Genomic DNA, 25,720 nt, shown 5'->3' on the forward strand with positions numbered 1-25,720 from the left:
TTTCAAAAGGAAATATTTTTACAAATTCTTAACAACTTTATTATAACAGTGAATACGAAAGAACAAGAGCAGTCAATTCATGACGACATTTAATATAGTAAGATAACTTTTATTCCAAAGTAAACTGTGTATTTGTCTATACATAGGGTTGTCTCCTTTATAATTTAGATAATTCGACCTCAAGGTTTACACACTTAGCATAATGGGGTTGAAAAATGAGTATAGGGACAATTTATACCTTGATTTTTAACTACAGTACATACGCCAAATTAAGTCAGTTCATTTAGTTTTTTATCCTGCTTTCATTTAGAAAGCCTACTTGTTACAATTACTGACCATATAGTTTTAGAAGATCGCATCCGATGAGTGACGAAGGAAGGAATATGGCCGAATAATTATTGAAGTATGTCTTGCTTTATAGGAAATCTATTAATTTATCAACAAATATTTCCACATTCAAAACGATGTCATGCTCGGTATCTATGAAACAGCACTTCTGTCCAACAAATCTGTTACTGCTACTGACTCTTCCGTCGACAATGCTAGTTGGCCAATTTTTAATGTCCCACTTCAAACCACGAGTTTCTTTAATTACAGTAGCTTCTCCGATAGGCAACAGTCCACAGTTTCCTATACAAGAGTTTCTAAACCGAGGGTCATACTCAATCAAAGTTCCATTTTTCTTGATTAGGAATATTAAGTCGGTCGGCGTCATATAACAAAGTTTGAAATAACTTGCACTTTTGGATAAGGTATATAATTGCGTGATTGAGTGAACTGTCTGATCAAATCTACCACCAATGCCTCCTAATGCTAATAAACTTATCGGAGTCACTTCCGAAAAAACCAAAGATTTTGTCATATTATTGTATAATGTATGAATACCTTTTTCTAGCTCGATTCCATGGTTTGGTTGACAATTGTCTTCATTCGATATCAAAGCATGAAATTTTGGTGAATTGAAGTGTAAAGAAATCAAATTCACGCATTTCGTGAAATCAGTCGAATACTGTGTTGTCTGTTTAATGATAATTACCCTGTTTTTCTTATAGTAATTGAAAACCTTATCTGATAGTGAATCTAGGTCACCGATAATATAATCAGGAAGATATTTGACTCTTATGGTTTCGTTATCGTTTAGGTAGTCATATAATCTGTTCGCTGCACCATCTGCACAGACTTTTAGGTCATGGAGTTTCCAAATTTTGTAGAACAACGACCTGGGAATATCAATTTTTTGGTTCAGTATAAGTAGTGTTGAATTATTACCTTCATTTGGGTGAATTAATTCTTTCAAGTTCGTTTCATTTCTGGCCTTAATTAAGTCAGCATTAACATCAATTCGTTCAGGATTCTCAATACACTCTTCAGTCATAATATTGATACTCAAAGTTTTCTTTGCTTCTCTATGACCAATAAGTGTATACAATACTTCTCAATTATGTCATAATTTAACATTGAAAAAGCCAAGTACTTTTATAAACCCTTTCCATTTTTACTCCTTTTGTTATTCCCATCAGCTACTTTTTTTCTATTTTGCGCATATTTTGCGTTTTTCGCTATTCTGAAATATGCACTCTAAGGAACTTAAGGCAACTATTAGAAGTCGTAAGAATGCTGTAATTGCTTAACACATGATTGCGGAGTTTATCAATATATAAAGGGGTATGCAGTTTTCTTTCACTACCGTAGTATACATTTACGCTTATATAAACCTAGAGTACTCAATTGATGTACATAAATCTCGTAGTCGAATTGACATCAATCATGTTTTGAAACCTTCGAGCGTAAATGGTCCCATTTTCTCACTACTATACTTGGATCGGCCCTGAACCATACATTTTTTAGAATACCGTCTTGTGATAACTGGTAAACTAAGTCTTTATATCGCCTTTCTGATACATGTTCGCTGTGCAACTCAAATATCTGCTTATTTTCATCCTTGACATTGGCATCACTTTTGGCAATTTCGAAAACAAAAGGATTAATTTCCGCTTTTATTTGTTGAGTAGTATTGCTCAGTAAATAAAGCTCAGCATTTTCATTTAGAGCATCGACGTTATAAATACCTTTAAATTGGTTCAGTGTATCAGAAATTTTTCTAGAATTTCTCGTTCTTCTTGTCGACTGTAACTGGTCATACCTTGGTATTCTCGAACCTAGAAAATTGATTGTGGATTCAGTCATTTTTTTGAACTTGTTGACGAGTAATTCTTTATTAATTTTTGGTGTCAATTCTCGGCAGTAATTTGGCTGAGCCTCTAGCTGTTCTTGGATATGCTGGTGAATATTCAATTCAAACGGCAGTAACTGTTGCCTATCAGGGTCATTTAAATGCAAGTTATAGTCAATCATATAATCAGATTTCAGTTTCATTTCATCATCTATATTAGGATCCTGGAAAGCATGAAGTTTTTCTGGTGTCATTGTGGTGGAATCTATTTCTTGTTTTACCATTGAACGGTTTCGCGTTGCCTGGCCAATAACATCATTTAGGGATAGAAGATCAGTTAATTGTGACATTTCATCCATATTCGAACCCATGATCAATGTTGGGGTCCGTATTCTGCTCTTCGATAATATCAAATCACTCTTTTTATTGACACACCAAAACTGCAAAGACATCAAGCACTTCCTTATATCTGCATCATTATGTTTTATCATATCATGAAGCCAATCATCACAAACTTCGATTTCAAGGGATTTCAAATATTTTGTTAAAAACGCATGCACAGATGATGTACTAATTTTTTTTGCATGAAACAGAGAATTTTGTTCAATTGTCAATGCAATAAGCTCACTAGGAATTAATGACAAATCCTTACAAGTCAATACCAGAGGCCTCCTGGAAAACTCGCACAGCTTATTAATCATTGACCAATATCCCCTGTCATGTTCCTTAAATAATACATCAACGTCATTAAATAAAACAAGTCCATAATCATATTTCCTTTTCGAGGAATCTTTAACATAATGTGTAGTGGTGAAATCTAATAGGGTATCAAGTAAATCTTTCCTACTCCTATTCACGTTTGAGTTAACTTCGTATATCTGATGAGAGTTATCGTCGCCAGCAATTTCTCTCATGATTGTTTGTATCAGTGTCTTCTTCCCTATTGAATTGCCGTGCAATATCATTAGTGGTACAAATTCGCTTAGGTTAGGATTTGTTTCGCCATTTTTGTAGGAATTTGCACGCAGACTTTCGTCTTCTATGAAATCAGGCACAATAAAGTTAGCAAATTCAGAACCAGTACCCTGCTGTTTACTCGAAGTGATTGTGTTTAGTAAGCGCTTCCTTGTAGTAGGCTTTTCTAGCATATGAAATGATGTCGCAATCCAGTTTTTAATTTGAGATTTCAATTTAGGTTCAATTAGTACCTGTTTCAGTGTAACTGGCTTGAACAGCTGTGGCCATGTAAGGGTTGTATTCCTCTTGACATTTGCACCAAGTAATTTAGGGGCTGGGTAATGGATGGGAATACTGGATGCTAAATTATTGTCTTTCAGTGTTTCGTAGTCGCTAGAGAGAAAATCATGATGTAGTGATGGTGTTGTCCGGAAAGGAAGTGGAATATTAATGGGCTTATCCGGCAGTTCGCCATCATCATCAGGGCAGGTCAATTGGTGTAGTGGTAACGGTGGCTCTATTTCTTTTAGTTTGGAAATACTATTAAATCTTTTAAAAGTATCAATTGTTTCCTTCTTGAGTAAGTTCTTGAGTTTAGGGGCCCTTTCCTTAAGAAGCGATGATTTGATTCTCGATGTGGAAATTATCGCGATATCATCTTCTAGCTCATATGAGATTGTATTTTCACTATAATTATTGTCACTTTTGGGACCTTTGTCACTGATTACAATAAGATCATCGTTTGCGTCATCGCATTTTTCTTTGGTGCGTTTCATCATCAAAAACTCCTTCGCAGATTTGCGACTAGCAGAAGTGGCTTCAATCGGTTTGACCATAGAATGGTTTAGTAATATTACTGAAGAATCGTCATAGTTGATTGTTTTGGCATCAAAAGCGCTGGATTCAGTATTATTTTCCTCATCAATAGTAATTTGTAGAGCCTCTTGCCTTTTCACCTTTTTCTTATTACCTGTCAATATGTCACGTAAAGACACGTGTCTTTTCATTGGGAAAACTTTCTTTGGATTCAAAGGGTCGATAATCTGGTATTCATGCGATTCTAGCACAATTAAAGTGGTTGGTGAATCTTGTTAGTGCATAAAATTATCAACAGGTCAATTGTACTAAACTCATTTATTTATCACCGCTAACGTTACGCGTCTGGCATCTTAAAAAAAGAAAGAAAAAAGAAAAGGACTACATACTCTATTTCGCTATGAGACGATATATACTGTACAATTGATGGAAGGTACTCAACGCGTTTAGTAGCGTTCCTTTAACCTAGATGCGACCGTACGTAAGTTTCCGTAAACTTTACCTGGAGGCGAACCTAAAATCAAACTTACGACAGATTCTCTGGCCATTCTAATGTGAGTAAACCCACCCAAAATGTGGATTTTAGAGTCTGCTAAGACTATTCTTGTCCTTGTCGCATTTTCAATGGCAAATTTTGTCTTACCGTCTTTGCCGGCAATACGACCAATAGCTCTAGACAAATGGTCACCCGTTAGAGTCTTGACATCTTTTACTTCAAAGGTTTCAATATATAGATCATCTAGCCTTAATAATGCAATAGAATCATCCAAGTCAAACCCTAACGTAAAAGCCTTGATAAAATCAGCACCTTTTTGCAGTGCACCCGGATCTGTTGTGAATTTAGGATTCGTTCTTAGTTCCACCGATTTGGTCTTTAAGTTCATTCTGACTTGCAGCTTCAAGTGCTCTACCAGTGGAGGATATATTTTAGTCCAGCTATTCCTTAACGGTGTCATTCTATGTGGTGGAACCATGATCTTCCTCGATTCAAACTTTATTTTGTTACCCTGTGTTTTACTAGCTGAAGTAAAGCGAGGCTTCCCTTGATCATCCACCACTACGGTCTTGGATTCGCGCATCTTCAGACTACCATCCTCGTTATTTCCCTCATCTTTTACTGTGTTATCGCTAGCATCATCTAATAGAACATCTTCATCTTCATCATCCCCAATGCTCTCAGTATTACTTATTCCTATAATTCTACTCTTGCTGCTGTCTTCACCACCCGTTGTTGTCACGGTAACTTTTTTTAGAGCAGTGGGTGCAACCATCTTGTATTTTAGATTCAGTGCAATTTTTTATCTCTGCTAAACAGGAATACTTTATTTACTACTACTTAGTATTATTGCACACTTTTCCTTACTTAGTGATGAGCATCGGAATGATAATAAAAGAAAAAAATTTTTTATTTCTAAAGCCCATACTTGCCGTTCTAGGTGATAGCATAGCTTTATTTCACACCTAACATTTTAGTAACGCATTTTTTTCTAACCCTTTTTTCTCACCATATGCCCTTATTTCACCACTTAGGTTTATTTTCGTAGGAAGGTATATGGAATTTTTGTCACTTTTTCTTTTTCTCAATTTTCACTTCCCGTTATTGGTTCTAAGTGGTCCTTAACTTGAACTCTCCTCTGAGGGGATGCACATTAAGCTTACTATATACATAAGCATATGAATTGAATTAAGAATTCTAAAACAAAGGCCCCAGAAGAAAATCAGGTGGAGGGAGGCTTATAGAATCCATGCTGTCCACACATTTGCGGACCGTCACAGTAAAGCGGACATTGCTTCCGATTACAAGTCATCTCATAAAACACTTTGTTCGTGCTTACACTGTTGCTAATCGTGGAAATTGTAGATCTTCAATAGCGCCTTATAAGAGCCTATTGCCCGTTCAATGTTTGATTTCTCAAAGATTTATACGGTCGTTCCCAACGAATGATAAGTTAATTACCAAAGCTTCCAATATTGAAACCATTTTACTAAGAAAGAATAATGAGCGAAAGTTCAAGCAATCGCTCTTAGCAGACGCAAAAAATTTTCAAGAGAGGTTCAAAATCAATGTAAAGTGGATTCTTATTAAAAATAACAGGCCGTTCTCTATGAACGAGATAAGTATTATAGCTTCTTGGTTGATATTGTCGCAAATTTTATGGCTTATACTGAGCACTACTACTTTCTTTTCCTTCTATCTTTTCGTTGTCAATTCTGTTTTCAGTCAAGAATACATTCATGAAAAAAAAATTTATGAAAAGCTTCTGAAATTCTTGTTGAAGGACCATAAGCACTCTGGCCAAGATTTGGAGATAAGTTTCTCTCCGGAAGATAAAACTTCAACAGCGGTTGTATTATCTCCAGACTGGGAGTCAAACTCAATACTTATAAAAAGGTTAAACATAAAGGATGAAGATTTAGACCTGGACTTAAAGTTTCATCACATCAACCTGAACGTTTCTTTGAAAAGTTGGCTACTTGGTAAGGGATTGATTTCAAATATTTCCATATATGGCATCAGAGGCTCCTTGGATTTGTCCAGGTTTATCAGCTTGATAAACTCCTTTCAAGGTGATCTAAAAAGTGAGAATTTTGTTAAACTTTCAAATAATATTGAAATTACAGATTCGGAAATTTTTTTGAAGCAATCTCTGAGCGAACCAGAAACCCCAATGTTAAAATTTTCCATTTATAATTTATCTTTACCACAGCTTAGATTAGACCATTTTATTTCTGATGTTCTGAATGCCAAGTCATTTTCTGGTTCGATAAATAACTCTCTTTTCAACTTATTCAAGAGGCAACAAAAGTTAACAGCAGTTATTGAAAATAGCAACAACAAAAAGATGACAACGTCAAAATTTGATTTCATCGATAATAATGAGGGAAAATATCAAACAGTAACTCGCCAGGATGATCACAATTATATAACAACGTTAAGATTGAACTTTATTAACATCAACGATTTGAAATTTAACGATGACGGAAAATTCAATTGGTTAAAAGACGGCCAAGTCGAGATACTGGCTGATATAATGCTAACAAACTCTACTTCTCATCTATCATCGAAATCCAAGTACGCAGTGGTGGATTTAAAGGTAACTTGTAGAGACTTGAAAACAACTTTTCCTCAGGAGCCTCCAGTATTGTCTACGGGAGATAGTATTGTTTCATTAGATGAATTGAAACCTATTATAACATTCATTAACTCATATGAAGGAATGGCTAATCCTATACTAAAGGAGTTTACAGAGAACGAAAGATTGAAGAACTCTATAATCTGGAGCTCGCCTAATGTCTCGATTAATAGACAAAGAAAGTCGTATCCGCTAACTACAAAGGTCACTTCCAATTCCACTAAGGAAATCATAAAATTTCATAATCAACCAAACTACGACACTAATGAGATTGTTTTACGATGTAAGATGGTCAAAAACGTGTCAGACCTACAGCTGATTAACATCAATCAAATATTAGACCAAATTACTATGGAATTATACGTCGACTTAACTAAAATAGTAGAAGACTGGGAGTTTAGAAACAAAAATGATTGGATGAAACAATGGGGTACAACCTTTGCATCACAGTTATTGTTGTTTGGATTTGGTGCCATGGTTTGACCATTATTCACATAACATATAGACTTAACCCTCTTTTTGCATTACAACTACCATAAAACCAGAATTAAAATATTAGTATCAAAAAAAAAAAAAAAGAAGTGAATAAATAAACCGAAAATAGCTATACCAATTATGTCACCTTAGCAACATGCATAAAATATAATATGTAGATAGTAAGTACTTTAAATTATATATTCAAGCCATATCGTTACTCAGGTTCTCTTTTTTATCTTCATTAACCTTGGCGCCCGTCGATTTATCGATTTTTACGACAGGCATGAATGTTGTTTCCTTCACGCTTATTGCCTTGTTTAGTTTAGCACCAATCCCCAATCCATCAGGGTGCATCCGCGAGATATCTGCATTGTCTTTTTTGCTGTTGTGTTCCTTGCCTCCTTTAACATCCTCCTCATCGCTTTCCCATCCCATACCTCGGAGTAGTGCATCTCCAAACTCCTCGAAAGGTACTTCACTGTATTCTTTTTCAGTGACATATTCCACCAAAGAGGTATCGTTTTTTTTGGCATTTGAATTTTCCTTCAGTTTGATTACTAGTCTTTTTTTGAGAGATGATTCCTCATCAAGATCGAATTTGTCAATACTTTGAATCTTTATCTTATTTTGAGATTTATGCGAAATACTTGTTACTTCCGCATTCTCCCAGTTAAATAGGTTAACCTTCTGGGAAGAGCTCTTTTTTTTTACCTTTTTGGTGATGTTCTTTTTCAAGTTCTTGTTTCCTAATTTGAGTGAGATTTTATTCATTTCAACATCCTATCTCTATATCTTGCCTTCCTGCACGTCTTCGTTTTGACTGACACCTATTAAGTGACAATCATCAAACGGTCTTTCTACTAGCATATTCTTCTTAAATTTGTCCGGGTAACAAATGTATAGCGCCCGACTAACTGATAGGGAAAGTACAGTATCTTTCACCCTAAGTGGATGTGTGCCAGGCCTAAATAGGTTAATAATAATATGAAACGGGTAATTTGACAACGAAGTTGTTTCTATATATTGAACTGTTTATTAGCATTACTTCATGTTCCGTATTCTGTGTAGGTGGGTATGAAGTGATTGTGTAGCGCAATTGAGATTATAAAAAAATCTATGATGCTTGTTCAATCTGGGTTTTAAAGGTATTCTGCTAGACCTCTTGCTATGTTTTTACAAGTTGAAATTGGTATTTGTAATCCAATTAAGAAATAACTGTGTCCTGTTTAATATAATTTTATAGCTAAACAGTTTGGAGAAAGAACACACTACACATAGTTAACTCATTCTTTAATTGCTTACATTTTATAATCATATTTTAGGAACTATTTACGCAATTTCTTGACCACACGTTATATCAAATTCCCTATAAAATTGGTTTTACAACAGCTCGATTGAATACACTGTAAGCCCGGGTTTAAAAGTCGTATAATCGTTAAAATCAAAATGATCAAGATCTAAATGGAATAAATAATGCCTTTTTGATATTAACTTCACTGTTTCATCTCTCATCAATTTCTTCACCTCTGAAATCATCGAATCGGGTGTTATTAAAGTTAGTGGAGTCTCTAATCCATTTAGACGTAATTTTGTGATTGTTTCCTCCAAAAGTGGCAGGTCGCAGCCTTTGAGGTCTATTACATGATGGGTGCCTAGTTTGAATGCTATTTCATTTAAAGATTCAACGCCATCTTTCGAATTGACGATTGAGGAGATTGTTATTGCATCGTCCATATACATCCATGTGGGTGGCGAATATGTTTTCCACCATATGTGGACACCCATCGGCTCAGTATGAAAGTGAAAGTAATCTCCTAAAAATTGAATTATTCCGCCTTGATGTGAAATTCCCATGATGAAAGCCATGATTATGTTAAAAAGAAACCAAGTTCCTTTAAACATTTTTTTGCCCATTAACGCCGAGCTCAGAGGTGTCCAGTTTAAGTTTGTCACAAATAATGGAACTAGCGGTATCAGAAATCTCAGTTCTTGGTGCTGAAAAAGTGAGAGGAAAATCATACCTGATACTATTGAGTATGTAGACAAACTATCGAGTTTGTAACCAGATAGAATCGCTAATAGCAATACAGGGCCCAGTACTTGCGGTAAATTGACCAGTAAATGAGTGTATCTTGGATGCAATCCATGTAACTGTAAATTCTGGACATCAAGATTATATTTCAAATTATTCAAAGGTGCAATAACAAGTCTTTCTCCGCCATTGAAAATATATGTGTCAATAAAAACAAATAGAAAAGAGAAAAATATAGATGAAAGTAAAAGTAAGGAGAAGGACTGCCAATGAACCCGGTAATACTTCCAAAATAGAATCAAGCACGGTAATAAAATAAACGCAGGGAAAGTGACCCTATTAAAAACGCCAAGACTAAACAGTAGTCCCAATAAAATCGATTCTTTGAATTTTCTCTTCGTAATATTTTCTTCGTTCACCATGTTCTCCATTACAATCAATGTCGACATCAAAATAAGAGTCTCGATGGAATTGGAAAACGTGTGCGTTTGGTACGTCCAGGTCACGTAAGAAGTTAAAATTATCCCCTTTTTCATAGATTGTACCGCCCTTTTGTCACTCCTCATCAATTTTGGAATTATAAAATGACAGCACAATACGATCATTACGTAGTTTTGTAATCTCATTAGATACAGGATTAATATTGGGTTACTCTGAGCGTTGGGAAAAGATTTTAAAATCGTGAACAATGGTCCATAGAACAAAAGTAAAGGGACGTAACTTCTAGCAGCAAAGCTAGGTTCAAATTCCCATGGTACAGTACCTTTGGCCTTTGTAAACTGCATAACCAAAATCTCAATGCATTGAAAATGTTCATCTGGATGAATATACGATGGGCTCAACCCTAGCATTAGTCCGATAGCACAGACTAAATAGGGCCACAACTGATACCCCATTATACACACTTGAGTAACTGGTGTATGACTGTGGAACAATAATAAAATGGTAGCATATCTCACATAGGGCCATGCAGACGTTTTCACTGTGTTCTTCCTTATATTACTTCGAATCGTGCGCATCTCGCGACGTCTGCAAAGCTTCAAAGTTACACTCATCGTCGACACAAGTCTTCAGCGCCTTTACGGCAGAATTGAATATATGAGCTGTATCAAAAGCAACACATCTTCTGCGAGTATATAAATTAATTAGATGATCCTCTTTTACAATATTCGTGTTCGATTCGAAGTTTTGCGAACATCACAGTACGTACATAAAAGGGTAAAATAAAGTTCATAGAATTTCTTAGGTTTAATGTTGTACATGTTAAACACACTTCTTCTAGTATGTCTTAGTGGAATCCAGGTAAGAACAACTGGATATTACAAACACTCAAACTGCTAAGTTACTGGTTGATGAATATTATAATAATAATAATAGTTACCCGTATTAATCCTTGCCTACGTCGAAGATCTTCAAAACTTAAGAAGCTAAAAGAAGAAGTCCTTTTAAGAAGCAGTACCATAACCAGAGAAAACCCGCAACAGCATTAATATTGGTGATCTATGTCACAAAAAATTGGACACAGTGGTTTGGCTTTTGCACGTCTTTGGCATCATGTTGATGTTGCTCGTGATAAGAGAACATTGGGTAGATTGGCCTCAGCAATAGCAATTACCTTGATTGGTAAACATAAGCCAGTCTATCATCCATCACAAGATTGCGGAGATTACGTGGTGGTAACTAATTGTCAAAAAATACGTGTAACAGGGAAGAAGTTTGAACAGAAGACCTACTGGTCCCATTCAGGTAGACCTGGTCAGCTTAAATTGCAGACAATGGAAAAGGTTGTTGCCGATAAAGGATATGGAGAGATTTTGAAAAAGGCAGTTAGTGGTATGCTGCCTAAAAATAAACTAAGAAAGCAAAGACTAGACCGCTTGAAAGTTTTTGATGGAAGTGAAAATCCTTATAAACAGAATATTACAGCATTTGCCCATGAACAATCATCTATACCAGAATCTTTCAAAGAATCAATCTTAAACCAATTGAAATAGCTTTTGGTAGAACCACTTTGTCATTATCTTATATATATCCTTTTTGCAGTTTTCAACTCATGTATATACTCATCTGTTATGTAGTTTTTAAATCATAATGCGCAGCAAAAGGTTTTCCTTCCTCAATAAGCACTAAGTAAACTCATCGATGTGCATAACCGCAATAATGTCCTAAAATGAATACCGTGTATATATTCCTTATAATTTTATACTTAAGTTATTATTTATGAGTTAGATGTCTAGACTTCTCCGCATAAAGTTCATTAGTATATTATGAAAAAACTAAAGCTTACACTAGATAAAAATGCAAAATAGGGACTAGAAATGAACACTGGGAGTTCCTATTTTAATCGTCATTCTTCTAAATATTTTCTGATGCCCGAAGATTCTCTCGATTAGTCGGAAAGACATGCTACATCTTGTTCTTTTATCGTTATTGTTTACTTGCTTGCCCTTCTTTTAGCAAGGTCCGCAAAGATAAGTTTTTTTTTTTCTTTTGTTAGTTTCTTAAAGTTACAATATTGCTTCTTAAAAATCTCTTGAACGATCGGTATATAAACGTGGTGTGATGTTCATAGCCATCAGTTCTTGGAATAACAACTTTGCAGCATATGGTATATGAATTTGGTAGATATCAATCTTGTTATCACACCCCTTACATTCGAATTGGTTATGATTTAATTTAGCAATAACTGTCATCAGCCCGCAAATACCACAAATATGGACTCTAAAGGCATCGGATGCTTCCATCAATCTCTCCTTCAAGAACGAAGCAGCACCATGTGCGATCATACAGTCACGTTCCATCTCACCGAATCTCAAACCACCATCTCTTGATCTACCCTCCACTGGCTGTCTTGTCAAGACTTGCATTGGACCACGAGCTCTGGCATGAATTTTGTCATCCACCATATGTCTTAATCGTTGATAATATGTAGGACCAAAGAAAATTTGGGCCATCAGCTTTTTACCCGTGTGACCATTGTACATCACTTCAAACCCACGAGATTGGTAGCCATGTTCACGTAATAGTTTAGATATCCCCTCTACTGTAATGTCCGTAAATGGAGAGGCATCACCTTCATTACCGGATAGTGCAGCTACTTTACTCAATAAACATTCGATTAAATGGGCAACAGTCATACGAGATGGAATAGCATGAGGATTGATGATTAAATCAGGAACAATACCTTCTGCTGTAAATGGCATATCTTCTCTACGATATGTTATACCAATAGTACCCTTTTGACCATGACGAGAAGCAAATTTGTCACCAATTTGAGGAACCTTTGTAGTTCTTACACGCACTTTAACAAACTTTAACCCATCTTGGTTTGTTGTCACTAAAACTTGATCAACAATACCATTTTCCGTACTTCTCAATGGTGTTGAAGCATCACGCTTAGAATGGTACGCTGTTCTTTGACCAAGTTCTTCCTCATCTGGTGATATTGGAGTAGTCTTACCAATAATTACATCTTCTCCTGAAACCCTAACACCAGGTGCGATGAGACCATCATCATCTAACTTGTCGTATGTGCCATGCTTCATCCTTAGAGTGTTTGTACGCTGTGGCTTTTCAAAAGTTTCCGTTATAGACATACCATACTTCTTTTCTTGATCCATATAGGATCTGAAAAATAATGATCTGAACAGCCCACGATCAATTGAGGATTGGTTCATAATCATAGAATCTTCTTGGTTGTAACCTGAGTAACATGCAATAGCGACAATGGCATTTTGACCCGCAGGTAATTCTCTAAACTTCAAATACTCCATTGCACGTGTAGTACCCAACGGCTTTTGAGGGTAATATAGAATATTGGCCATAGTATCCATACGGACATTATAATTAGTTAAAAACACACCCATGGCTTGCTTACCCATAGCAGATTGGTAAGTATTACGTGGAGATTGGTTATGGTCAGGAAATGGAATGATGGACGCAGCAACACCAAGAATCATAGATGGATGAATTTCACAGTGCGTGAAAGTTGTAGCGTGGTGTGACACTCTGATACGTTTGGCAGGATCCACATCAAGATCGTTTTCCTCATTACCCTCCGCAGGCTCGAGATCTTCGGGTTGCATAGCGATCAATATGGATTCTTCTTCTTCAGCATCAATGTACTCTACTAGACCTTCATTTAATAACGATGACCATGTGTATTCCTCTACGTCTTCAAATCCACCTTCAATATCTTGATATTCCGTAGCCATCAGTTTAGCAATATGACCTTTCCTTACTTTTAATTCCTTATGGCCTAACGATTCATCGTCTTCAACAATAAACAATGGTCTATAAACCCTACCAGCATCTGTGAAAATTTTTAGTTCTTTTTCACGAATATCTCTGATCATAGAGACCTCTGGATTAATATCGCCCTTTCTTCTCAATGTTCTCAAGGTTTCCATTAATCTAGCTGGGTTCCTGTGAACACCGTGCCACACACCGTTAACAAAAACTCTTGTGGCATCAGGTGATTGATGTGGCACGTAATCTTCTAACGGTTCCATACCCCATTCACTCAAAAAGGTGATGATAGGCATTGGATCTGTACCAACAGAAATACAAGACATCAGTGAGAGGTTTTTAACTAAACCACACGCTTGGCCCTCTGGAGTTTCTGCAGGACAGACCAACCCCCAATGTGTATTATGCAGTTGACGTGGTTTGGCTAATTTACCATCACGACCGATAGGAGTGTTTGTTCTTCTTAAATGTGATAGAGTGGAAGAATAAGTGTAACGGTTCAAAACTTGAGAAACACCTGCTCTTGAAGACATGGCTTTCTTTTGTTCACCCCAGTTACCAGTGGCTAAGGCATACTTCAATCCCGATGTTATGGTCTTTGCGTTAATAGCTAACTTCATGTTAAAGTCGTGGGCTTCCTCCACGGTCCTTTGCATGTAACGGAAAATATCTTTAGTCAATTTTTTGAATAAAGTCTTGAAAAGTTGGGCCAATAATGGACCTGCCAAATCTAATCTCTTTTTCCCGAAATGATCACGATCATCTTGGTCTTTACGATCTAAAGCACATAGTAATAATCTGTTAATCATATAACCTAAGAAAAATGCCTTTCTACTTTCAAAACCTTCTAACTGAGTAATATGAGGTAAAAATTCTTTCTGCAAAATGTCTTTTGCATACTGAATTCTTTTCTCTTTTTTAATACCAAGAGCAGTACCACGGCGACCAATAAAGTCCAATGCAGTTTCACGATCTTGAATAACGAACCCGTCTTCGACACAAGGTTTCAGCATTTCTAACATTTGCCAGTCATTTACGTCGTAGCAAATATGCTCTAGAATTTCACCATCCGGAATAATACCCAAAGCTCTGAATATTATTACAATAGGAATGTCCTGTTTAATATAGGGCAAAGTGGCTTTAATAGTACGGGCCGAACTACCTTCACGGCCATAAAGTTTGACTTGAAGGGTACTGATAAATCTAGAACCCTTTTCAAGGGCAGATCTAATTTCTGCCACATGAGAAATTGGGGATGGTGCAGCCTTTTTGAACACTTGAACAATATTACCTGCAGAACGCTCTTGTGCAATCAAAACCTTCTCAGAACCATTAATGATAAAATAACCACCCATATCAAAGGGACATTCTTTTAACTTGTATAAATCTGACTCTGTGGCTTCACTTAGGTAACAATTTTTTGATCTTAACATAATAGGTAAACGACCAATGAAAACTTTTCCACTTTCGCTGTCATCCTCGGATTCTTCAGCGATTAATTCGTACTTCAGTTCCCTACCTGGAACATCGATAGCTTCATAGGTTCTCTTCTTGACATCGACGAATAAACCAGATGAATACGTCAAATTACGTAAACGTGCTTCCTGTGGGTATAGCGCATGAGTTACACCATCAGATTCATTTACCATAGGCTTTGTCACGTAAATTTTGCCAAAACTAATTTCGTATTTTCTACTAATGTTATCTGCTTCGGTAGTATGCTGTGCCAACTGCTCCAAAATCAAAGTGGAATCCTCGCAAATGATGTCCTGTAAGGTATAATCGACGAATTGATTGAAGGAGTCAAGTTGTTGTGAAACTAAACCTTTCTCGCGAAAAAATGCGGATATGACAGCCCACGAATCTTCGGCAGTAATCGGAGCGCTTTCATCTTCAAATCCATATGGGTCCTCATCATAATACTTTTCCGAGTTAGCAACGTCAGACATCTTTATTGTTTTTTTTTTACTACTTGTTTTCTTTTCTGTTGTCCCTGAGTTTCTATAATATGGAGCTTATACGATGTCTTGTTTCCGTTCTTGTGTTCTGTATTTTAGTTGTTAACTATTAATTTCTTCCTTTGAAATATACGATATACAAAAATTATGCGAACCGTTTGCAAATCTGAGGAAAAGAAGTGAGTGCGATATCCAAATACCCTAATGTAATAAAGCTGCTCCCTACTTAGAGAAAACACTATCCGTTATAGTTGCTGAAAGTAGTGGCCAGCTTACTATTGCATGAATTACCACCTATTTCTTGTTTGTTTGCCACTTTTTCAACTGCTAACTACGAGGAAGTGAAAAAGAAAAAAATAGAAAAGCGAAAAAAATCATTTTAAACGCCTTGTAGGGTAACAGTATACTTTTAGATTGGCGCTAATCATGTGCTGCAGTACAGGATTTTTACATAATATGTTATCTCAATGAGGAACTACTACGTTAGGCAGTAGCTAAGGAATACTACGACCAACACATAAATTATCCATCGAGTCATTATATTTCCAAAGGTTAAGCACCAATCCTGCACTACAAGAATAGTCACTGGGGTGCACTTTTTTATTGGTATTTTTTTTCAATGTAATGTACTGTTAGAACAACTCTATTTTTTTTCTCTTTATGCATCCTTTCATTATGTTCATTGTACCACGTTTAACTATAGCGTGATTCTATAAATCTTTGAGGAAGGGCAAAAAAAATCATTAACGTATTACTAAGAAAGAACGATATTATTTATTTATTATTTTGTTTCTTAAAAATGCATACACATGCATAGATACTTATGGTGACTTTTGTATCTTGTGAACTCAGTTTTGTCTCACGCCTCAGACATACTGGTTACTTTATAGATTACTACGATGGCAAGAAAAAGGAAAACTACTCTAATCCAGTTCTGCTCTTTCCTCTAAAATGTCCTCCATAAAATCATAGTCATTGGGAAACTCCGTGCTTGTATAATTCTGTTCAAAAGACGACGATTGTTGTGAAGATTTTTGGTACGCGGCTCCATTCTTTGTAGATTCACGATTACCGTTTTGATATTGATTTCTGTCGCCTTGTGGTTTATCTATTACAAAGGGTCTCACTCTCGTCAAAATCAGATTCTGTAGGAAATCAGAAGCTTTTGATAAGTAGTATGTACGTGGAAATTCGTATCTTTCCGTTACAGAGATTAGAATCTGGGTTAATTTACCAAATAAGAATTTGTCATTGGTGTCATCCGCAAACCAAATATTATAAATAGAAGAGAACAGTAGGTAACTGTTAAAGTTTGGCTCTGTTATCTTATTAAGGAACCCAGTAATCTTGCCTTGAGATTCCATAAACCCAATGAAATCATATACCAATTCTCTTGTTAAGCAAATACTTCCAAACAACATCAGTAAAGAGGTGAACGGTAAGAAATTCAAAAAGGCATCGATAGGAGTATAGAGATAAATAAAGTGTATGAATTCGTAAAGACTCCAATATTTTAGCAGCGATTTATAAATTGTGATGACCACTGGAGATTGGCCTAATGAAGTAGCGGTTTTAGCAGCACTTGCCTTTGAGAAGTTAATGGAAGACGTCAGATAAACCACTTCAAGTGTTAGTTGCAACGGAATGGCCACCGAGGTAAGCAAAAATAAAGGCCATAAGATTAAGTTAAACATAGCTTTCTAGGATGTAATGAAAGACAGCGGGGAGGATGTTGGGAAGCAAAACAAAAAGAAAGAGTACTCTGAATTTTTTATATTCGATTTGATTAATTACTAATGTCGAGTTTGGATCGAACTAAAAATCAAAATGATACAATGTTACTCTTGCACGTGTACTTCGTTGCTTAGAAAAGCTGTGTTCCACACACATTATCTTTTGTACGATTCTGAGCAGTAAAATCGATGCATATTAAGGGAGGCCCCAATACCTGCGGGCGGTAACCGCACCTTTCTACAGAGCGGGTAACAAAAATGACAGAAACCAAAATATAAACTAAAGAGAAGTGATAAGAACTGGGGAATATGAACAGTTCATGGAAGGAAATATGTGATGTGTTTTTAGCATCGTGGCACAAGAAGTACCGTTAAATTGCCTTATCTTTGCTATATTACTTTGTAAGGACTACCATACATGTACACATGTAATCTTTAATCTGGTACATATATCTCTGAATCGTTTGTTTGGTACATGTAGCCTTTTTTTAATGATGCCCAGAAATCATTTAAACGTCACATAGTTTCTTAAACTTTAACATCAAAGATTAAAAAAATAAAAGTAGGCAGCTTCAAAGCTCCGAGACAAGACCAAAATATTAAAAAAAGGTTGAAGAGAGAACAAAACACCTGAAAAAAAAGAAAGATTTCACATTCCAACCTTGTCACTACTGCCAATCGTTTAAGAGAGTGTCTTTTTAACGGATATCCTTTACTTATTATTACATAGACCGTGATTTCGCAGTGTAAAGGATGGAACTCGATGGAAAATACATGTTATATAGGATCTTACTAATTAAAGCTTAAAAGCTTTTAGGCACAAATGTGTCGCATTCTGCGCCTTTTTTTAGCAGAGATGAGTAGCAAATGTGTGGATGCATCTATCGAGTCACATCTTTCTGCCAACTAACTAGTCGTCCGCGGAGTGGCTATTTCGTCGGGTTGTTCCCCACGGAAGCAAATGCTTCAAATCCAAGACCTCTCGCATTCCGCGGAATGGACATACCCTGATGGCATGATGTTCTCAGACACGTACCTACTAAGACTCGGATGAGTGTGGGCTCAGCGCACTACAGACTCATCGTTCCGTGGAAAGGTTGGTGCCTGAAAAAGAAAAGATCAAGCAGATCTGTCTGTATTCATACAGCTGTAATATGCTAAAAAAAAAGAAGTTTCTCCACGGAACTCTCTTACACTGCAATACTTTATCTGTTGAACATAATCTAAATGTAAGAAAGACAACTCTGAGACATATAAAACTGTTACAGGTGCAACCCCTTCGTTCTTCACTTGAGACTCGTTTACCTTTGAATCACATGAAAAAGAGTACCATAAAGATACAAGTATACAACGACTGTGTCAGACGTTAGTCAACTTTATCTGATAACTATCAATTAAATAACAAAAGAAAAACTTTCGGATAAAAAAAAGGCCCTTCTAAGTTTTTCCATCTGCTCAATTCGAAAAACCTTAGATAAAATGCCCGAGGCCAAGCTCCCCAATAACGTCGATGATGTTACCAGCTGCTCCTCCGCCTCTTCTGCTGAAAGTGCCGCTGACTTGCACAACTACAATGGGTTCGATGAACATACAAAAGCTCGTATTCAAAAACTAGCAAGAACTTTGACCACAGAAAGTATGCAAAACTCAACACAATCGGTGTCTAATAAGAATGAAGCTCAATCCATCTTCTCCAGCAGTGTGAAAGGTGTTAACCCAATATTTTCCGATCCTGAAGCTCCAGGCTATGACCCAAGATTGGATCCTAACTCTGAAAATTTTTCTAGTGCCACCTGGGTTAAAAACATGGCTCGTCTAAGTGCAGAGGACCCTGACTTCTACAAGCCTTATTCCTTAGGTTGCGCCTGGAAGAACTTGAGTGCATCAGGTGCTTCCGCGGATGTTGCCTATCAATCTACCGTTCTTAATGTTCCTTACAAACTGCTGAAAAGTGGTGTGAGAATGCTGCAACAGTCCAAGGAAGCAAACAAATTCCAAATTCTAAAGCCCATGGACGGTTGTTTGAATCCAGGCGAATTACTGGTGGTTTTAGGTAGACCAGGTTCTGGTTGCACCACTTTGTTGAAATCTATCTCTTCAAACACTCACGGTTTTGATCTTGGTGCTGACACTGAATTATCTTACAGTGGTTACTCCGGTGACGATATCAGGAAGCATTTCCGTGGTGAAGTCGTCTACAACGCAGAAGCCGATATTCATCTACCTCATCTAACAGTCTTCGAAACATTAGTTACAGTGGCAAGATTAAAAACGCCCCAAAATCGTATCAAGGGCGTCGATAGAGAAAGCTATGCAAACCATTTAGCTGAAGTCGCAATGGCTACATACGGTCTATCACATACTAGAGACACAAAGGTCGGTAACGATATTGTTAGAGGTGTCTCCGGTGGTGAAAGAAAGCGTGTTTCCATCGCTGAAGTTTCCATTTGCGGGTCCAAATTTCAATGCTGGGATAACGCTACAAGAGGGTTGGATTCGGCCACCGCTTTAGAATTTATTCGTGCCCTGAAGACTCAAGCTGATATTTCTAATACATCTGCTACTGTCGCTATCTACCAATGTTCTCAAGACGCATACAATCTATTTAACAAAGTATGTGTCTTAGATGATGGATATCAGATTTACTATGGCCCAGGTGATAAAGCCAAGAAATATTTTGAAGATATGGGATATGTGTGCCCAAAGAGACAAACAACCGCTGACTTTTTGACCTCTGTCACAAGTCCTTCAGAAAGAGTACTAAACAATGACATGCTGAAACGAGGCATTCGTATTCCACAAACTCCAAAAGAAATGAATGATTACTGGATAAAATCTCAAAACTACAAGGATTTAATGAAAGAAGTCGACCAACGTTTGGCAAGTAGTGACGAAGCCACTCGTGAAGCTATCAGGGAAGCACACATTGCTAAGCAATCAAACAAGGCAAGACCTTCTTCTCCTTACACCGTCAACTACATGATGCAAGTCAAATACCTGCTGATAAGAAATATGTGGAGACTGCGAAATAATATTGGATTTACATTGTTTATGATCCTGGGTAATTCAAGTATGGCTTTAATTTTGGGTTCAATGTTTTATAAGATCATGAAAAAGGGTGATACATCTACATTTTATTTCCGTGGATCTGCCATGTTTTTTGCTATCCTGTTTAATGCGTTTTCCTCCCTATTAGAAATTTTCTCTTTGTATGAAGCCAGACCAATCACTGAAAAGCATAGAACATATTCGCTATATCACCCAAGTGCCGATGCGTTTGCATCAGTTCTTTCAGAAATACCTACGAAATTAATCATCGCTACCTGTTTCAATATTATTTTTTATTTCCTAGTTGACTTCAGAAGAAATGCTGGAGTTTTCTTTTTCTACTTATTAATTAATATTGTAGCAGTTTTCTCTATGTCCCATTTGTTTAGATTTGTTGGTTCGTTAACAAAGACGTTCTCAGAGGCTATGGTTCCCGCTTCCATGTTGTTACTGGCACTAGCTATGTATACCGGTTTCGCCATTCCAAAGAAGAAGATTTTACGTTGGTCCAAATGGATTTGGTATATCAATCCTCTGGCTTACTTATTTGAGTCCCTGTTAATTAACGAGTTCCATGATAGGAAGTTCCCATGTGCTGAATATATTCCTCGTGGTCCGGCTTATGCTAACATAACTGGTACTGAATCTGTCTGCACTGTTGTTGGATCCATTCCTGGCCAAGATTATGTTCTGGGTGATGATTTTATCAAGGAAAGTTACCAATATTATCACAAAGACAAATGGCGTGGTTTCGGTATAGGTATGGCTTATGTTGTTTTCTTCTTCTTTGTTTACCTATTCTTATGTGAATACAATGAGGGTGCCAAACAGAAGGGTGAAATCTTAGTTTTCCCACGCAGTATAATTAAGAAGATGAAGAAAAGAGGTGAATTGAAGGAGAAGAATGTGAGTGACCCTGAGAACGTTGGCGAACCTAGTGATTTATCTAGTGATAGGAAAATGTTACAAGAAAGTTCTGAAGAGGAATCTGACACGTATGGAGATGTTGGTTTATCAAAGTCCGAAGCCATTTTTCACTGGAGAAACCTATGTTACGAGGTTCAAATCAAAACTGAAACAAGACGCATTTTAAACAATGTTGATGGTTGGGTCAAGCCAGGAACATTAACAGCCTTAATGGGTGCTTCTGGTGCTGGAAAAACTACTTTGTTGGACTGTTTAGCAGAAAGAGTTACCATGGGTGTTATTACTGGTGATATTTTTGTTGACGGTATTCCTCGTGATAAATCTTTCCCAAGATCTATTGGTTATTGTCAACAACAAGATTTGCATTTGAAAACTGCTACTGTTAGAGAATCACTAAGATTCTCTGCTTATTTACGTCAACCTGCCGAAGTTTCCATTGAAGAAAAAGATAGATACGTTGAGGAAGTTATCAAGATTCTGGAAATGGAAAAATATGCTGATGCAGTTGTCGGAATTGCAGGTGAAGGTTTAAATGTTGAACAAAGGAAGAGATTAACTATCGGTGTTGAACTGACTGCAAAACCAAAGTTATTGGTCTTTTTGGATGAACCAACCTCCGGTTTAGATTCTCAAACCGCTTGGTCAATCTGTCAATTGATGAAAAAACTAGCAAACCACGGTCAAGCAATTCTATGTACTATCCATCAACCATCTGCTATCCTAATGCAAGAATTTGATCGTTTACTATTTATGCAACGTGGTGGTAAGACCGTTTATTTTGGAGATTTAGGTGAAGGTTGTAAAACTATGATTGATTACTTCGAAAATCACGGTGCCCATAAATGTCCTGAGAATGCAAACCCAGCCGAATGGATGTTAGAAGTTGTTGGTGCTGCTCCCGGTTCTCATGCGAGCCAAGATTATCACGAAGTTTGGAGGAATTCTGAAGAGTACAAGGCTATTCAATCTGAATTAGATTGGATGGAGAAGGAATTACCAAAGAAGTGCTCTTTGACTTCCTCTGAAGAGCAACATGAATTTTCACAATCAGTTTCTTATCAAACAAAATTGGTCAGTGTCCGTCTGTTCCAACAGTATTGGAGATCTCCTGAATACTTATGGTCCAAATTCATTCTAACTGTTTTCAATCAATTATTCATCGGTTTTACTTTCTTCAAGGCTGGGACTTCACTACAAGGTTTACAGAATCAAATGTTAGCTGTGTTTATGTTTACGGTTATTTTCAATCCTATTTTGCAACAATATCTACCTGCTTTCGTTCAACAAAGAGATTTATACGAGGCTAGGGAACGTCCATCAAGAACCTTTTCTTGGATATCGTTCATTTTTGCTCAAATTTTAGTGGAAGTTCCATGGAATATATTAGCAGGTACCATTGCTTATTTTATTTACTACTACCCGATTGGGTTTTACTCAAATGCGTCAGCCGCTGGCCAGTTGCATGAAAGAGGTGCTTTGTTTTGGTTATTCTCTTGTGCTTTCTACGTTTACGTTGGTTCGATGGGTCTGCTTGTCATCTCGTTCAACCAAGTTGCAGAAAGTGCTGCTAATCTAGCATCTCTATTGTTTACTATGTCATTATCTTTCTGCGGTGTTATGACCACCCCTAGTGCGATGCCCAGATTTTGGATATTTATGTACAGAGTATCACCTTTGACTTACTTCATACAAGCTCTGCTAGCAGTGGGTGTCGCTAATGTGGACGTTAAATGTGCTGATTACGAATTGTTGAAATTCACGCCCTCATCTGGTATGACATGTGGACAATATATGGAACCTTATTTAGAACTAGCCAAGACTGGTTATTTGACGGATGAAAATGCGACTGACTCTTGTAGTTTCTGCCAAATCTCCACAACCAACGCTTACTTAGCTAATGTCAATTCCTACTACAGCGAGAGATGGAGAAATTTCGGTATTTTCATTTGTTACATTGCATTCAATTATATCGCTGGTGTCTTTTTCTACTGGCTTGCAAGAGTGCCTAAAAAGAACGGCAAGCTTTCCAAAAAGTAATATATCTACGGTTTCAGCAAATAATTCCAAAGCATGGACTTTTTTAAATTAATTTTACATAAATATCACATAAAGTGCATAATTACGAGTTTTCTTTTTTCTCAATTAAGTGAGTTTTCGATGTTTGTTTGTTTACTTGCGGCATGAATATATCGAGTCTTAGTGTCCGAAAAAATTCCTGAAGTTTTATTCCAAGATTATCTCATCAATATTTTTCTATGGGCATCTATATACGGCGTAGGAACATTATATCTTAACTGCGTCCTACAGTTGAAAAGAAACACCGCGATGATTATACGTAAAGTATAAGATATATCCCATTGTTATCCGTCCGAATGACAAACCGTCTTCTCATATACGGGCTTATTTTGTGGGCTAGTATAATCGGATCCTTCGCATTAGACAGGAACGAAACTGACCAAGATACCAAGATAGATCTACACAATGCCACCGTGATCACTGATCGAGGTACAACGAATGCACAGAAAGAAGGCTCATCACCGCTATCTACCGGTTCTTTAAGAGGCCGTGATTTTGGACAGGCTACTAGAGTTGAGATACGGCAGGCTAAAGTACGAGAAGGCGATGGGAGGGAAGAGCAAAGCGTACTGACGCAACCTGCAAGCTCAATGAACCCCAGCCTTTCGAGTAACTCATTTTTGTCGTTTGATGAATGGAAGAAGGTTAAGTCGAAGGAACACTCAACAGGCCCTGATCGTCATCTTAGTCGCATGAGGGAGCCAATCGATCCATCCTGTTATAAAGAAAGAGAATGTATAGGAGAAGAATTAGAAATAGATTTAGGGTTTCTGACTAACAAAGATGAATGGAGTGAAGGAGGAGAAGGGTTTCAAAAAATTTTTAATGACGAAGAGGATATAAGAAAAGTATACAAGAAACAATTTAACTACGCATCTTTAGATTGCGCTGCAACCATTGTAAAAAGCAACTCAGAAGCAATTGGTGCTACTTCTATCTTGATTGAAAGCAAAGATAAGTATTTGCTGAATCCCTGTTCAGCTCCGCAGCAATTTGTTGTTATAGAGCTTTGCGAAGATATTCTAGTTGAGGAAATAGACATTGCTAATTACGAATTCTTTTCGTCAACTTTCAAGAAATTCAGAGTATCAGTTTCTGATATAATGCCGGTGGTTAGGAACGAATGGACAATATTAGGGGAGTTTGAAGCAGAGAATTCAAGAGAACTACAAAAGTTTCAAATTAATAATCCTCAGATCTGGGCAAGCTACCTCAAAATTGAAGTATTATCTCATTATGATGATGAATTTTACTGTCCCATCTCTTTAATCAAAGTATATGGTAAGACCATGATGGATGAATTCAAAATCGATCAACTCAAAGCCCAAGAGGATAAAGAGCATCTTCTAGCAGTTAAAAGCATAAACAATTTGGATGAAGAAAGTATTCCAGATGAATGTAAAAACGTGGGAACACATTTAGAAACTCTGAATACAAGTGCCGTGTCAGATATAACTGGGGTATTATCATGTACGTCTAAGCTTATTCCCTTGAAATTTGATGAATTTTTCAAGGAGGTCGGCGCTTCCTTTTGTCCCCCCAAACAGATATCATCATCATCGCCATCTTCTGCTGTTCCTGTAATCCCAGAAGAATCTATCTTCAAAAACATTATGAAAAGATTGTCTCAACTGGAGACCAATTCCAGTTTAACAGTTTCTTACATTGAAGAACAAAGCAAATTACTATCGAGATCATTTGAACAGCTTGAAATTGCTCATGAGGCAAAATTCGGTCATCTTGTCACGATGTTTAACGAGACAATGATGAATAATTTAGATCTGCTGAATAACTTTGCTAATCAACTAAAAGACCAATCATTACGTATATTAGAAGAACAAAAACTGGAAAATGACAAATTTACCAATCGTCATTTACTACATTTAGAAAGATTAGAAAAGGAAGTGAGTTTTCAAAGAAGAATTGTTTATGCATCATTTTTCGCTTTTGTGGGGTTGATATCTTATCTATTAATAACAAGAGAGCTCTACTTCGACGATTTCGAAGAAAATAAAAACGATAATATCAGAAAAGTAGACATTGTCCAGCAAGCCATCAAATGAGGTATAAAGACGTTATAAACAGTTCCAACAATGTTTTGATCGGATTCGTAGCAGGGACTCAGGGTGAATGCACCTATA

The 25,720-nt window shown here is 36.8% G+C and overlaps 11 protein-coding genes across 11 annotated transcripts; 4 read left to right on the forward strand and 7 right to left on the reverse strand.

Annotated features, from left to right (window-relative positions):
• Positions 1-415: 415 nt before the first annotated feature.
• On the reverse strand, positions 416-1,375 carry THI80 (thiamine diphosphokinase; the record flags this gene model as incomplete). The annotated part of the gene is made up of 1 exon (XM_056225779.1): positions 416-1,375. The coding sequence occupies one exon, from the start codon at positions 1,373-1,375 to the stop codon at positions 416-418; it is 960 nt and encodes a 319-aa protein (XP_056079564.1).
• A 386-nt stretch (positions 1,376-1,761) lies between these two features.
• ELG1 (Elg1p) lies at positions 1,762-4,137 on the reverse strand (the record flags this gene model as incomplete). Its single annotated transcript, XM_056225780.1, has 1 exon — positions 1,762-4,137. One exon carries the CDS (start codon positions 4,135-4,137, stop codon positions 1,762-1,764), a length of 2,376 nt encoding a protein of 791 aa, XP_056079565.1.
• Positions 4,138-4,392: 255 nt separating this feature from the next.
• Positions 4,393-5,217, reverse strand: PNO1 (Pno1p; the record flags this gene model as incomplete). The annotated part of the gene is made up of 1 exon (XM_056225781.1): positions 4,393-5,217. The coding sequence occupies one exon, from the start codon at positions 5,215-5,217 to the stop codon at positions 4,393-4,395; it is 825 nt and encodes a 274-aa protein (XP_056079566.1).
• A 474-nt stretch (positions 5,218-5,691) lies between these two features.
• On the forward strand, positions 5,692-7,563 carry MDM32 (Mdm32p; the record flags this gene model as incomplete). The annotated part of the gene is made up of 1 exon (XM_056225782.1): positions 5,692-7,563. One exon carries the CDS (start codon positions 5,692-5,694, stop codon positions 7,561-7,563), a length of 1,872 nt encoding a protein of 623 aa, XP_056079567.1.
• A 195-nt stretch (positions 7,564-7,758) lies between these two features.
• SPP2 (spliceosome ATPase-activating subunit SPP2) lies at positions 7,759-8,328 on the reverse strand (the record flags this gene model as incomplete). Its single annotated transcript, XM_056225783.1, has 1 exon — positions 7,759-8,328. The coding sequence occupies one exon, from the start codon at positions 8,326-8,328 to the stop codon at positions 7,759-7,761; it is 570 nt and encodes a 189-aa protein (XP_056079568.1).
• Positions 8,329-8,937: 609 nt separating this feature from the next.
• Positions 8,938-10,644, reverse strand: SMP3 (glycosylphosphatidylinositol-alpha 1,2 mannosyltransferase; the record flags this gene model as incomplete). The annotated part of the gene is made up of 1 exon (XM_056225784.1): positions 8,938-10,644. One exon carries the CDS (start codon positions 10,642-10,644, stop codon positions 8,938-8,940), a length of 1,707 nt encoding a protein of 568 aa, XP_056079569.1.
• Positions 10,645-11,091: 447 nt separating this feature from the next.
• MRPL23 (mitochondrial 54S ribosomal protein uL13m) lies at positions 11,092-11,583 on the forward strand (the record flags this gene model as incomplete). Its single annotated transcript, XM_056225786.1, has 1 exon — positions 11,092-11,583. The coding sequence occupies one exon, from the start codon at positions 11,092-11,094 to the stop codon at positions 11,581-11,583; it is 492 nt and encodes a 163-aa protein (XP_056079570.1).
• Positions 11,584-12,111: 528 nt separating this feature from the next.
• On the reverse strand, positions 12,112-15,786 carry RPB2 (DNA-directed RNA polymerase II subunit RPB2; the record flags this gene model as incomplete). Its single annotated transcript, XM_056225787.1, has 1 exon — positions 12,112-15,786. The coding sequence occupies one exon, from the start codon at positions 15,784-15,786 to the stop codon at positions 12,112-12,114; it is 3,675 nt and encodes a 1,224-aa protein (XP_056079571.1).
• Positions 15,787-16,718: 932 nt separating this feature from the next.
• Positions 16,719-17,489, reverse strand: ATG40 (Atg40p; the record flags this gene model as incomplete). Its single annotated transcript, XM_056225788.1, has 1 exon — positions 16,719-17,489. The coding sequence occupies one exon, from the start codon at positions 17,487-17,489 to the stop codon at positions 16,719-16,721; it is 771 nt and encodes a 256-aa protein (XP_056079572.1).
• Positions 17,490-19,007: 1,518 nt separating this feature from the next.
• Positions 19,008-23,540, forward strand: PDR5 (ATP-binding cassette multidrug transporter PDR5; the record flags this gene model as incomplete). The annotated part of the gene is made up of 1 exon (XM_056225789.1): positions 19,008-23,540. The coding sequence occupies one exon, from the start codon at positions 19,008-19,010 to the stop codon at positions 23,538-23,540; it is 4,533 nt and encodes a 1,510-aa protein (XP_056079573.1).
• Positions 23,541-23,875: 335 nt separating this feature from the next.
• Positions 23,876-25,642, forward strand: SLP1 (Slp1p; the record flags this gene model as incomplete). Its single annotated transcript, XM_056225790.1, has 1 exon — positions 23,876-25,642. The coding sequence occupies one exon, from the start codon at positions 23,876-23,878 to the stop codon at positions 25,640-25,642; it is 1,767 nt and encodes a 588-aa protein (XP_056079574.1).
• Between the last annotated feature and the right edge of the window lie 78 nt (positions 25,643-25,720).

The sequence above is a fragment of the Saccharomyces mikatae genome (genome assembly GCF_947241705.1).
Source record: "Saccharomyces mikatae IFO 1815 strain IFO1815 genome assembly, chromosome: 15".
Lineage (NCBI taxonomy): Eukaryota > Fungi > Ascomycota > Saccharomycetes > Saccharomycetales > Saccharomycetaceae > Saccharomyces > Saccharomyces mikatae.